General features: G+C 33.5%; 1 protein-coding gene and 1 long non-coding RNA gene across 3 annotated transcripts; one reads left to right on the top strand and one right to left on the bottom strand.

Moving 5' to 3' along the window:
* Nucleotides 1-1,950: 1,950 nt before the first annotated feature.
* LOC103443641 (uncharacterized) lies at nucleotides 1,951-7,915 on the top strand. 2 transcript variants are annotated; one of them, XR_003776153.2, is made up of 10 exons: nucleotides 1,951-2,176; nucleotides 3,850-4,015; nucleotides 4,348-4,404; nucleotides 4,543-4,605; nucleotides 4,694-4,772; nucleotides 4,876-5,022; nucleotides 5,168-5,725; nucleotides 6,651-6,735; nucleotides 7,160-7,323; nucleotides 7,629-7,915. It is a non-coding gene; the product is annotated as an uncharacterized lncRNA (long non-coding RNA). The 2 variants fall into 2 exon arrangements; XR_011571524.1 differs by lacking the exon at nucleotides 7,629-7,915 and having other exon boundaries at nucleotides 7,160-7,462.
* Nucleotides 7,916-7,921: 6 nt separating this feature from the next.
* On the bottom strand, nucleotides 7,922-9,806 carry LOC103443638 (GDSL lipase-like). The gene is made up of 5 exons (XM_008382526.4): nucleotides 9,360-9,806; nucleotides 9,120-9,241; nucleotides 8,777-8,989; nucleotides 8,396-8,651; nucleotides 7,922-8,271 (listed from the first exon to the last, which is right to left on the bottom strand). The coding sequence occupies exons 1-5, from the start codon at nucleotides 9,619-9,621 to the stop codon at nucleotides 8,060-8,062; spliced, it is 1,065 nt and encodes a 354-aa protein (XP_008380748.3). The 5' UTR covers nucleotides 9,622-9,806; the 3' UTR covers nucleotides 7,922-8,059.
* Nucleotides 9,807-14,517: the final 4,711 nt, after the last annotated feature.

The raw sequence follows: 14,517 nt of genomic DNA, 5'->3' as shown, positions 1-14,517 counted from the left end.
ACATCCTCATCCTAACCCGAGCCCCCAATTCGAAACCCCTACACACAGAGAATTATTGGAGAGAATTGCAGATGGTCTTAGAATGAGAATCACACAAGAGAGAGAAACAGGAGAGAGAATGTGTGTTGGCTGTGTGATTGTGTGTGATGGAGGGATGATGGAGATTTGAAGATGATATGGTCGTGAGGAGGATGAAGCTGTGAGGTATGGTGAGGGTCGTAGTGGAGATAGTTCGTTGGAGTGAGATTGTGAGAGGGTGGATGGGTGAGTGGTTGCTGAGCTTCAAATTTGAGAAAAGGTGAAGGAGAGAGTCTGAGACTCTAAGTGAAGGCAGAGATGATAAAGGCAAAATGAAATGACAGAGAGTGAGTAGGGCTGGAAGGCAGAGATGAGACGACAAAAACGGACAAGCCAGATATTCTAGAGCAATCCAACGAGTGAAATTAACCCTAACTTATAAATAAAAAATAAATAAAAATAAGTTCGTTTTGGGATTCCCGAGCTAATGCATTGCTCAGACCGAGCTTTTGTCTCAATTTTTTTTTAGCTTATCTCATATTTGAGCTTTCATGCTGCTCTCTTACTCAGATGTTGCTTCCATTGCGAGTTTTCAACTATCAACCTCTACTACTCAACCTGGGCACACTTTGGCATTGGGTGGTGTTAAAATGTTATTAGCACTATTATTTAGTAGGATCATATTAGCGTTTTTTGCGTGGGTGACTCATTCACCCCCATTTCCGGTTCATCTAGTCATTTTGTGGGTTCATCTAGTCTTTCTGATGGGGGTGCAACTGTTTGGTGGAGCCAACGATCTTTCATATCTAGGTTTTCCTTGTAGTGGTTTGGCTACTTTTGGGTCTTTTATTAGGGGTGGAAAAAAAAACCCAAAATTCCAAACCAAACCGAAAAATTCTGAAATCGAACTGAAAAAATCCCAAACCAAAAATCCTGAAAATTTCAATACCCAATACCAAACCAATCTTGAAATTTCGGTAGGAAAATCGGTCTCACATTTAAACCGAATCAAAATAAATAAATATATATATTATTTATTTTTAAATATATATTTGGAATTGTAAACCGTCTGGTTTGATTACCGTTAAATCCAAATAAACCTCCACTCAGACAGTCAGACTCAGTCACTCTCTCTTGACCTCACCTCACCCTCACAGTCACAGCCTCACTCAGTCACTCTCTCTCTCGACCTCATCTCACCCTCCTCGACCTCACCCTCACTCAGTCACTCACTCTCTTTCTCGACCTCATCTCATCCCTCAGACCCTCACTGTGGAGGGGCCTTCCTTCACGGCACAGAGGCAGAGCAACGGCCACCGGCGCCGCTTACCTCTCTGATCTCTCTCTCGACTTCTTCATCCAGATTCCAGTGCACTGTGCACCGATTCTCCCCCAAATCAAGTGAATTTTGGAATTAATTTAGGGTTCGAATTCTAGATTACTGTTTGTCAAATTTCGCAATAAATTGGGGAGCTTTGTTTATTGCTTCTAATGGCGGTTCTGATGTTGGTATTTGTTATTTCTGTGTGGTCTTGCTTGTAATTTCAGAATTGCGAAATGATCACGAAGAGATTACCGAGAAATTGAACCGAAATATAGAAGTTCTGCATTCGGCAAGGCTTACTCCGAAACAATCATCACTCAAAGATTCAGGTAGGTTTTTGAAACCCGGCATGCATATTATTGTTTTGGTAGGAAAGTTACATTTTCTACGGTCTAATCTGTTTCGTGTTTTGATATGTATTGGTTGTGTGAGTACTGAGTAGTGAGTGGCTGTGCACTGTGAGAAATCTGAGATTTATTGGCCTTTTCAGATAGGAGCTAAATATATATTGTACTGTGTATCTATCAAGATATGTGACACCTGCATTTTTGTCTAATGTTTCTGTGATGATGGATGTCAGATGGCCAAAGCGCATCAGTTGTCAACATGGTTGCTTCTGCATCCTCAACCAATGTTCATACTGGTTCTACCAATGCCATGGATGTGGATGTGATTGTGAGCGTACCCTTTGCGTTGGTGGATGAGATATCTGATGCATCACCAGCAGCAGAGGATGGTTTGCAGCTTGGAGATCCCTGTAATACTTGTAAGGCAAGGTGCTCAAGTCAACTTAACCATGACACCTAGAACATTGCAAGGCAGGGGTCTACTCAGGTAAGTGTTGTTTTATTTTGTTTCATTTTTCTTTTGTTAAATGCATTCATGATTTGATTACTTGTCATAACTTCTTTGTTAGGGTGGGCATTGGTTAACATTTCGTACAAGTGCTATTGAGGTTCTTAAAAGTTCTCCAAAGAAAACCTTTGGTCAGGAAATTGTTATATTGCCAACTATGTTACGTTTAAAGTTATTCTCTTCTCAATATGTAAGTATATCAGCATATTTGGTCTAAGCATCATCGTAATGCTTTATAACTGGAGTTTTTTGATAGATATGGTTTACATTTGGTAATGCCATCTCTGTGTGGGTGAATGGAATGCCCTTTCTTGGGGTTTTGTTTTTTTTGAATTGCACAGTAGTATACGCAGTAAGCTATAATAAGTGGAGAACAGATTTTCCTCACGACATTTAACATTTTTAGTAATCTCAATTTTTTTTTGAAGTTGTTCTTCATCCAAGTTGGTTTCCAGACCATTTTTAGTCTTCCACCCTATATTGTGAGTCACTTTTTGTCCTCAAGACATGGATTCCCATTCTTGCAGAGAACTTTTGGTTCATGGGGAAACATGGAAGGTTGAGGCTTTATAATCAAAAGGTTATATTTTAGCCCAAAAGCCCAACATGTCAAGTTTTAGTCCAAAAGCTCAAAACTATTTCGGGATTCCCGATTTGTCCCGAAAATATTTCAGGATTCCTGAAAACCTCGGTTTGGGAATCAGAACAAGGGTTTCAGTTCGGTATCCCATACTAAACCAGCCTTACTTTTTATTGTATTTAAATTGTTGTAGTTTTTCTTGTACTTGGTTGCTTTGGACTGCTTTTTAGGTTTTTTATTTTTTATTTATTTTTTATCTTGTACTAGCCTATTTAATTAATGAAATTTATTTATTTTGACAAAAAAGTTAAATTAGCTAGATAAATAAACTAATTCTTCGACACTACTCACTAGCTAAACCAACTAAATTTTGCCACTTAGTACTACGATATAGTGGTATTCATTTTCACTTGTAAGTGAGATGGTTTTGGTTGAGTTCTTGCTAAAGATGAATTTGAACCACATTATTGCTAGCCCATTGTGAGACTTAGCCCACTTCACCAACTCCTTAGTGTAAATAATATTTTTTGTTCAAAAAAAAAAAGAAAAGAAAAAAGAACCAGCTAAGTTTTAAAATAACTCTTGGAGATGCTGATGGCTGGTCTATTGTGTTAGCAAAGAAAAATTAGTTTCAGATAGGGCTTTGAGATTGTAAGGAATAAACAAAGAAGATATTGTATGGCCAGAGTCAAAGAAGACATATTCAGTAACATTATGACATAAACCAAATAATGTTGCTGATAAGTTTACAAACTATATCGCACCTCTCTAAATTTCACTTAGACAAATGAACGAAAGAAACAAGAATATTTGATACAAGCAAAACACACTCTGATTTATTTGAATGAAGAGTTAACTCTTATTGGCTGAACCAAGTCTGCTATTCATTAGAATTTATTCTCCCCTTCTTTTGGTGACAAGAATTAAAATTCAGAAAAACTGAAAATATATATCAAGCCATATTTATATATACTAAAACCCAAACTCCCGGTTACTGTTCGTTGGTAGTGGAGTGGTGAAAATGCCCCTCAATTTTTTTCGTCATCTTCGTTTTAATGTTGCTTTTCTACAGTAATATGACCGTTTTGCCCTTTTGGTTCTACGTGTCTTTCATCGCTGAGTGAATACAATGGAAAAGTCAGGCTATCGCATTTGGTTCCCGACTGCTATACACGTGTTGCTCATCGGGAAGGAAAGATGGATTGAAAAGCCGAGCTCTCTTTCAAGCATGCAAGAAGGTTCGTCTCTCTCTCTCTCACTGTTCTCTCGCTCTCAAACCTCGACTTCTCTCTTTCACTTTCTTGCTGAAAACGATTGTTTCTTCATTACTTTCACTCTGAAACTACAAACCATAACGTCCTCTTGCTGAAAATAGTCAATCTGGTGTCGATTCGAAAAAAAAAACTTAGCCCATAAAAAGGTATTGTTTTCTGTGAGTTCTTCGCCAGAGTAAATATTATGTGTTTAGACCTGTAAATTTGGATTTAAAAATAGGTTTTGTGTTCAAATTTCGTTTTTGTAATTTTGGGGGTTTTGTTTCTAACCTCGAATTATTTGGTTTTGTTTTTAGACTTGAGAGACTTTTGTTTTCCTTCAGATTTTGGGGCTTTTGCTCTCTGTACTCAAGGTAACATTGGCCTCGAGGTGACATCTATGAATTTGACATTTTGCTATTTAAATTTAATGAAAAGAATATTATGCTTGGTCCAAGCGATGAGGAAATTAACAAGACTGCTGTTTTCCTTTATTGGCTTTCTGTTGAAAGGTTGGGTTCAATGAAGAAGTATGTACAGGTTGTGTCCTTGCCTTCAAAGTCAGTTTTCAGAAAGTGAGTATACTTTCTTCTTATTTTCCATCTTATATTTTGTATACACTTCCATTTCTATTAATCAGGAACTATGTTTTATGCCTGACAGCTTCAATCCTCTTGATTCCCACGTATGGCTTGAATTCTATGGATCCCCATCTGATCGCAATATCAATCTCTTCGGAAATGTATATCCGTCCACCAGCTTTCTTTATGTATTTTTGACATTCAACATCAAATGCTCTTCTATTATTTCTACAAATCTGCAGGTTTATTGGGATATTTGTGCAGGTTATTCAGTCATAGTGTGTCATGGGATGCTTGGGTGCCTATATTGTCAGTCCTGAGTAATTCTGCTTAATTGGTGATCTTAGATACATACGAGCAGTCATTCATGATTGATTTTACCAAGTATAAACATTTGAATCAAACCATAAGGTAATAGTGTTGTAATTAGTGACTCTAATTGTTTTGCTTCTGTCATCAAATTATGTAGCAGTAGCCAAATATAAACATTTGAATTAACACTGCCTACAAGAGCGGTTTTATTCTGAACTCAATTCTTTTCGGGGACATATTGTAGGTTGATTCACATTCTGGGATGTAATATAGTTGGCGTGTTGGGGCTGATTGTGGAGATTCTGTTTACACTATAATTGTTGTTGTAAAGAGTCACTATATGCTGCTTAAAGGCTGGTATCGACTGTTTCATGATCCGATTACTCGAGAAGGTCCATTTCTTGAAATAGCTTGCATCCTTATTGCTGGTTTGACAATCCTTTTGTGGCTAATTGTGGTTGTTTCCAGTATCGTGTTGTCAGTTTTCATGAACATTTTAATTGGATTGTATGCATCAGTTGTAGTATATCGGGTTTGCTTACACCATACTATAATCATTGTAATCTCCTTGGCCTTTCATGATAAGTACAATTATACATTTTTTAACCGTTTGGAAATGGAGGAGAGATCTTTCAGGAAAGGTGTGGTACATGATTGCAATGGTGGCTGAATTTGTGAGTGCACGAATGATCGGCTGTATCTTCAAGAGGGAACAATCTTTCCAAAGTTAATGCCTTTTCCTGCTTATGAATATGGTTCCTTAAGCTGATTAAGTTTTACTGCAGAAAGTCACTTTCAAAAAGTGAGTGGACTTTCTTCTTATCTATCTTATATTTTGGCCATTTCCATCAATCAGCAACTATGTTTTATGCCGGACAGCTTCAATACTCTTGATTCCCATGTATGGCTTGAATCCTATAAAATTGGCCATTGGGAATGAAAAGTTGCTTCATTGTTGTACTTTTACCCTTTTTGGTTGTATCATGTGAAATTAAGTGTCGCTTTGGTATATATATTTTGTCAGAAATACGCTTTGATGAGCTTAGATTCCTAAAATGTTCGATATTAAAATGATATCAATATGCACAATGAATGATTCGAGAGGTCGCAATTGAGTTTTATCGATATTAATGACAAAAAACCCTGATACTTTAGTATAAATAGCAACAATGAACGGTTCGATATTATACTGTTCAAATTGGTGGATTTGGGTAAGGAACCCTGATATTTTCTTTCAGTTTTAAGAGCTGAAATGGAAATGATGTGCTTTTTTTTTGGGAGATAAGAAATTGAGATTTTTATTTTTTATTTTTTTTATTTTTATCATTCTGGAGTGGGAGGGGTATTGTCAGATATAAGAGAATTAGTAATTTTAATCAATTTGATAAATTAAGAATACAGGGGTAGCGATCCACATAAAAATATGTTAATAAATTGGTTAATGGGTTTTCTATTCCGTGTTATTATTGGCTCTGATGCTTTTGTTTTACTTATGTGCGTGGTAGAATTGATATGTTCTGTGTATGTGAGCTTGCTTAAAATATAGCTAGGAAACATCTTTCCTTTTTTTGGAATACTTTGAAGTATAGCTAGGAAACATCTTTTCTTTTTTATTTGGGCAAACATTTATGTCCTACACTGTTAACTTTCTTTAATGCTTGCTCTGGATTTTACAGGTTCTTTTTAAAGTTTGGCACTAAATTGCTTTTCTTTTCTTGGGGTGCAAGGAAACGGAGGAAGAGAAAGAATCAAATTCCGGATTTATCAAACACTTTGTAGATCGTCCATGCATTTTGCAGCTGGAATCTTTTGGTAAATACTTAACCTTTTAATCAAAGCCTATATATGCCAATAGGTTGTGTAAGTAGCATCAAATAATTAATTGCTTTTTACTTGGTAAGTACCAAAATGTTTAGACTTTCAGCTTAATCGAAAATGATAAATTGAGACAAACTTGGAACCTAATAATCAATATTAGCAAATGATAAACTTATTTAATGACTATCACGATATTGTTTCAACATTCTGACTTTTGCTTGCAATTTTGTTCTCTCTAGGACATTAAGTGCAGTTTTGGTTTTTAAGTTTCACCGCCAAATACCAACTGTTTAATTATTTTAGACGTAGGAATTCTCCATGTTTTATCTGGTTGTTGAAAATATAAATTTGGGACTTTTTCCATTTAGTTATTTGGGAGTTTGAATTTATAAATGTATATATGTGTTTGTTTGCCCAGTTGCTATTTCAAAGCTGGAGGGGGCATTGTGGATTAATAATAGGAAATATGATACTCTGTGGTGCTGGGAAATGCTTAAACTGTTTGTGCATTATGCACTCCGGACCAGAATGAGGCAAAGGTTCCAAAAGGTGCTGTAGTGCTTCCTAAAGGCTTTCAATGAGGTACTTCCACTTGCAAATCTCAAAGAAACCATATTGTTTGTTAACTTTCGATGTGTAATAAGGAGGGTATTGAGATTGACTGCATAGTTTGTAATTTGGGTTTAGTGAGTTATAAAATTGCAATTTCAAAGATCTTAAATTACAGCTTAGTTATCCATTTTTGAAATTCCTGTGCAGAGTAATTGATAAATGTAATGCTATTAGAAAATTGTTATTACTGTGATTGTGCAGTGCTTACTGTGTATTTGCTTAGCTTAATTATTTTAAATTAGGGGTGGTTGAAAGTTAGAATTTTATTTATGCAGTTTGTGAGAAGAGTATCTCATTACAAGGAACTCGATCCAACAGAACATTTACTGCTCTTAAAAGCATTTTGTGAACTCCAAGCTCAAGTCAATCCTTAATTTTTATCTACTTTTTATTTCTCTATGTTTAGGTGATTTACATGGTTTGTAACCATTAAATCACCCAACTTTATTGTGTTTCTGATTGTTGATGTCAATTAAAATACTATTATTTAGGTTATTAGATTTTATGCTATGTGTTAACATATTCATTTTAATAATTACCACTTGCTTTGATGCATTGAAAATGCTAATTCTGTGACAAGAAAAAAGTCTTATTTCTTGCTTAATAAAACTCATAATTAGAGAAACTGTTTGAAGAGAATGATACATAATTATTCATGCAATTTGTAATCTCACAGCAACGCGCGAGCATTACTAGCTAGTTTTGTCTAAACTTCAAATAGCTCCTTCAAGTTATGCCTCCACCATAACTTGGACAGTTTCCGGTAAACCTTTTCGGTTGGATGGAAAGAGTCGAAAAATACATATTCAGTAACATTGTCACACAACTGATACTTAGTCACTCCTCTCTTCCCTCCACAAGAATAAATTGCTCTGTATGGACCAGAGCCACAACATGCCGTCTTTCCTTCACCGAAGCCTTTACAACAAAATAATAAAAAAATTAGAAAGGACGTAACTTAATTAGCTTATGAAAAAAAGGAAACAAATAAGAGAAACTAAAGCTAAAGCTAAAAGAAGGTACAGTAGGTAGCTAGATATACCATATTTTGATGGACGATTTATAATTTGTTTTAGGTATGTATGGAGATCAATGGTTGAGTATTTGAATCCTTGGAGCTCTCTCTTCAGCTTTAGGAGGAGTTTTCCAAGTGCTTTATTGTGTAGTTTCACTAGTGGTGTAACTTCTTCCGCTGAGGGGCTTGTGTCCCCTGGTTTATGTACTCTCAGGCTCGGTATTTCACTGAGAGGCAGCAAGGTTGAAAATCCAAATTTCCTTCCTCCTTTCTTGTATATTTCCTGACAAAATGTATACCAAGTTATTCATCCAAATATTATTCTGAATTCATAAACAATAGAAAAGGGCACGAGCTGTCGCAAATCATCGGAAAAAGAAGAAACTAAGCATAGAAAAAAAATGTTACTTTGATCCAAATTGTCAGGTTGCCAATAACCAAGCCAACATAGTCTTCATTGCTAAAATTGGACGCTAATGGAGACAAATAGTCATTGCCTCCAATGCTAATTATGTAAACAGCTTTGGAGAGCACTGTGTAGGCTTGTGCATCACCCAGTTTGTGCCTCAACTGCTTCTCCACCTTCCTGAATTGACTTATTTGAGTTTTAAGGTCTATCACCTGGAAAGAAGGAGGAAAACAAAATTAAGTCATGCCAAATAGATAAATGTCCGCCCGAATTTCTTTCGCACACGGAAAAACGAAAACTCCTAATAATAATGGAAAACATTTTATAAGCTAGAGCACATACAAGTCCCTGATGACTTTCAACCAGAGCACCAGCTCCACCAGAAGCAAAGTTCACCCCATTAGTATAGTTGTTCAACCCAGGTTGTAAATATGCTGGTATAATTGGTAACTTGGCATACTGAGCTGCAACATCAATGTAAATGTACTAAATATGCTGGTATAATTGTTAGCAGGAAAGGTGTTTGAAGGGGTATCGAAAAAATTAAACAAAAATTATTGACAGCACGATTAAGATTCTTACCAAGAAAATCTGGGATTAAACGTCCATCGCAAAATCTGCCAGTTGGATACTTGAAGAAGGTCTCACCATATGGGACCCAATTGGCCTGGAAATCAGTGGTGGTGTTTATGTAGTTATTATTTCCAGGATCATAAAGTGAATCACCAAAGATGAATAGGGCTGCATGCTTTTTCTGAAGCACAGAATGGCCATAGCAGCTGCACTGAATAACTAGGCAAGCACAGAAAACCAGGATATAAATTCTTAGCCTCAAAGCTGCCATTGAAGTATATGTGTTTCTGTTTTACTTTGAATTATTATCAATTTAATAGAAAATCATTGACAAGGGATCAAATCTTTAGCAAGTGGAAATAATCCCTGAGATAAGTAGACAAGGAAAGTTGATTGAATAATAACAAGATGACAGAACTGAGAACAGAAGCTTTGGCAATTATACAGATTTAGAAAGATTTTTGGCTTCATTATCTAACGGATAAGACGTTTTCATATTTTTTTAATGTCTTGTCCACACTCGTCAAAATTATTACAATGTAATTAGATCATAAATAGTTTCAGAGATAAAATTATTGTCTCAAATATCATGTGTAATAGACCTGGCATTCGTGTCGTGTTTTCCGTGTTCGTGTCGTTTTCGTGTCATACCCGATATCTTAACGGGTCGTGTCGTATAACATCCGTTAAAATAAACGGGTAAAATGACCCGACCCGAAATCGACCCGATAATATTAACAGGTAATATGATCCGACCCGTTATCCGCTAAGAAAAATATATTTTAAACCAATAAATAATCAAATGAAAAACATAATAGTAAATAAGCATATACATTCCATATTATCACATCCAAAACATAAAAACGCAATTTTGTTTTAAGTATATTTTCGCTTACCTAAAGTCTTTAATAGTTTTTTAATTAATGTAGAAGTGTAAAAAAATATATAAACACTCGTAATGACAAGCTTTATAACTTTCATGAAGAGCTTAACTTCGAAATTCGCCACTATAATCATATAAATCATAGATCAAAATTTAACCGTAGATTGTTGTTTACATTTATGCTTCATTGTTCTCATCAAATTTCGTTTTTTTTAGATTTTCTTTTTTGAAAACATGATCTATTAGAGGGTGCAGGTAGATGAACGGTTTGGATCGTTGATATTATATTTAGAGTTTTACGGTTAGTGAAAATATTGCTTGATGTTTATAAAGTTTCTACAAATTATATGACATTGACTCATATTTCAGTTAACCGTAAATATCGAAACGTGATATCATCTTCTTACATCCGCCAGATGATCATGTTTGCAAAAAATAAAATTTTAAAAATGAAATTCAGTAAGGAGAATAAAGCGTAAATGACAATCGACGATTAAATAAATTTAAGGTTTCACTACTACAAAATTATCTATTGCTGCCGGTCTAAAAACTTTTTTCAACGATCCAACCGTCAAACTTATTTGTACACATTCCAAGATTGCATACGTAAAAAATCATAAAAAACAAACATTCAGAGATTACGTAACGAAACAAAAGTTTTCGACGATTATAAACGAAATATCACAATTTAACGATTATTTTAGCTCCGATTTTGATGATTTTTTACAGATAGACTCCTCGACCTATAAGAATGTAATGAATAAATTTGATCTTTAATTTAAAGTATTTACACTAGTGGATACCACAAAAACTTATCTTATACTTAATAGAAGTATAATATTAACTCTAAGTGTTTGATTAATCTACTGTTTTGACGCAATATGCATTCTACAAAACTTTTTTCAACGATCCAACCGTCAAACTTATTTGTACACATTCCGAGATCGCATACGTAAAAAATCATAAAAAAAAACATTCAGAGATTACGTAACAGAACAAAAGTTTTCGACGGTTATAAACGAAAAATCACAATTTAACGGTTATTTGAGCTCTGATTTTGATGATTTTTTACAAATACACTCCTCAACCCTATAAGAATGTAATGAATAAATTTGATCTTTAATTTAAAGTATTTACACTAGTGGATACCACAAAAACTTATTTTATACTTAATAGAAGTATAATATTAACTTTAAGTGTTTGTTTAATCTACCGTTTTGACGCAATATGCATTCTACGAAACTTTTTTCAATGATCCAACTGTCAAACGTATTTGTACACATTCCAAGATCGCATACGTAAAAAATCGTAAAAAACAAACATTCAGAGATTACGTGATGGAACAAAAGTTTTCAACGGTTATAAACGAAAAATCACAATTTAACGGTTATTTTATCTCCGATTTTGATGATTTTTTACAGATACACTCCTCGACCCTATAAGAATGTAATGAATAAATTTGATCTTTAATTTAAAGTATTTACACTAGTGGATACCACAAAAACTTATTTTATACTTAATAAAAGTATAATATTAACTCTAAGTGTTTGTTTAATCTACTGTTTTGATACAATATGCATTCTACAAAACTTTTTTCAATGATCCAACCTTCAAACGTATTTGTACACATTTTGAGATAGCATACGTAAAAAATCATAAAAAAAAAACATTCAGATATTACGTAACGGAACAAAAGTTTTCGACGGTTATAAAAGAAAAATCACAATTTAACGGTTATTTTATCTCCGATTTTGATGATTTTTTACAGATACACTCCTCGACCCTATAAGAATGTAATGAATAAATTTGATCTTTAATTTAAAGTATTTACACTAGTGGATACCACAAAAACTTTTTTTTATACTTAATTGAAGTATAATATTAACTTTAAGTGTTTGTTTAATCTACTATTTTGACGCAATATGCATTCTACGAAACTTTTTTTAACGATCCAACCATTAAACTTATTTGTACACAATTCGAGATTGCATATGTAAAAAATCGTAAAAAATAAACATTCAGAGATTACGTAACGGAATAAAAGTTTTCGACGATTATAAACAAAAAATCACAATTTAATGGTTATTTTAACTCCGATTTTGATGATTTTTTTACAAATACACTCCTCGACCATATAAGAATGTAATGAATAAATTTGATCTTTAATTTAAAGTATTTACACTAGTGGATTTATACTTAATAAAAGTATATATTAACTCCAAGTGTTTGTTTAATCTATCGTTTTGACGCAATATGCATTCTACAAAACTTTTTTCAACGATCCAACCGTCAAACTTATTTGTACACATTCCAAGATCGCATATGTAAAAAATCGTAAAAAACAAACATTCAGAGATTAAGTTATGGAACAAAAGTTTTCGACGATTATAAACGAAAAATCACAATTTAACGATTATTTTAGCTCCGATTTTGATGATTTTTTTACAGATACACTCCTCGACCCTATAAGAATGTAATGAATAAATTTGATCTTTAATTTAAAGTATTTACACTAGTGGATACCACAAAAACTTATTTTATACTTAATAGAAGTATAATATTAACTCTAAGTGTTTGTTTAATATACCATTTTGACGCAATATGCATTCTATGAAACTTTTTTCAACAATCCAACCGTCAAACTTATTTGTACACATTCCGAGATTGCAAACTTAAAAAATCGTAAAAACAAACATTCAGAGATTATGTAACATAACAAAAGTTTTCGACGGTTAGAAACGAAAAATCACAATTTAACGGTTATTTTAACTTCGATTTTGATGATTTTGTACATATACACTCCTCGACCCTATAAAAATGTAATGAATAAATTTGATCTTTAATTTAAAGCATTTACATTTTTTTATATATGAGTGATTGTATATATATATATATTTTTTTTTTTACATTTTTTACACTTCTACAATAATTATTATTAATTTTATTAATTTTGCCCTCAAATAAAAAACATTATTCATGAGGGTTTGAAGGATTTTAAAAATCGAAACGATAATATAAGTGTAACAATTATCTATTCGTAGAGGAATAATGGTAAATCACGAGTGTTTATATATTCTTTCACATTTTTCATACTTGTATGTATGTCTTCTTAGTTCTTGCATATACAAATATTATACCAGTATATTTTAATTTTGGACAAGAATATGTTATGTAAAATTTATCCTAGTAATGATAATAAGGAACTCTCATAATAAAAATAAATAATGACTAAAACTTTTTTTTATTTATAATTTATATAGAACAATAATACAAAACTATATATTTAATATAGAATATATTGTATATATTAATATGACTATTGTATTTTATAATAAATCTTTTAGTAATTAAACTTTAAAATTATTAAAATAATTTTTTTCTTAACGGGTCGAAACGGATTACCCACGTGTTACCCGCGTGTATACCTGTTAAGAACCTGTTATTAACGGGTCACCCGATAGTGACCCGATAAGTTATCGTGTTGACCCGAAACCCGTTATTTTCGTGTCGTTTTCGTGTCGTGTCAAAAATTGCCAGGTCTAATATGTACAACAAAAGAAAAATTAGTGATGGCAATAATTTCAAGGATGATATTAGAAGTGAAAAAAATTGAGCTTTCATCATAAAATTAATTGGTAATATGAGACTTACCAAACTTTTTATAAGTACATGCAAGGTCCTCTTTTTTCTGATGTAGGATTGATGCTCTCAACACATCATCTCACATGTGATGAATTTTTAAGTCTAACACGTGAACAACACAAATTGGATGAAGTGAAGCACGTATAGTTGGTGAGCTTCACACGCAGGACAACTTGCTCAGATACCATGAAGAAGAGATTCCACCATAAAACCGATTGCCAACTTACTTATGATTAATGGCAAGGTTTCTCCTTCTACGATGTGAGACTCTAACTTTCACATCCTCACACGCCTCCCTCACATGGCGAATTCTCAAACCAAATACATGGATAATACAAATTGGGTGACGTGGAGTACGTGTAACAATTAAGTTTCACACTTGGGTCAACCTACTCTGAAACCATGAAGAAAGTTGAGGTTAATTGGCAATGGAGAGTAGTCCCACCTTTTATAAGCATATGCAAGATCTATCGTTTTCTTAATGTGGGATTTGTACTCTCAACAAGAAGTTAATAAAAATATATGTTGGCATATAAAGAGTTCGTTCATGATTAATGTTAAGGCAGTATCTTCAATGAAGAGTTGCAAACTTGAGATATAAAAATTATATTTACATCTCATCTTACACTCTCTGTCTTTGGA

This window comes from Malus domestica, chromosome 09, assembly GCF_042453785.1.
Source record: "Malus domestica chromosome 09, GDT2T_hap1".
NCBI lineage: Eukaryota > Viridiplantae > Streptophyta > Magnoliopsida > Rosales > Rosaceae > Malus > Malus domestica.
The sequence above is the reverse complement of the archived record's forward strand: the minus strand, read 5'-3'. Positions and strand labels throughout refer to the sequence as shown.

What these genes read in the sequence shown, in the direction of transcription:
- LOC103443638 (XM_008382526.4), bottom strand. Translation starts at nt 9,621, where the DNA reads ATGGCAGCTTTGAGGCTAAGAATTTATATCCTGGTTTTCTGTGCTTGC. An exon ending in TTTAATCCCAGATTTTCTTG is followed by an intron (nt 9,242 to 9,359) that starts GTAAGAATCTTA and finishes TTGATGTTGCAG; the next exon opens with CTCAGTATGCCAAGTTACCA. An exon ending in AAATCGTCCATCAAAATATG is followed by an intron (nt 8,272 to 8,395) that starts GTATATCTAGCT and finishes TTTGTTGTAAAG; the next exon opens with GCTTCGGTGAAGGAAAGACG.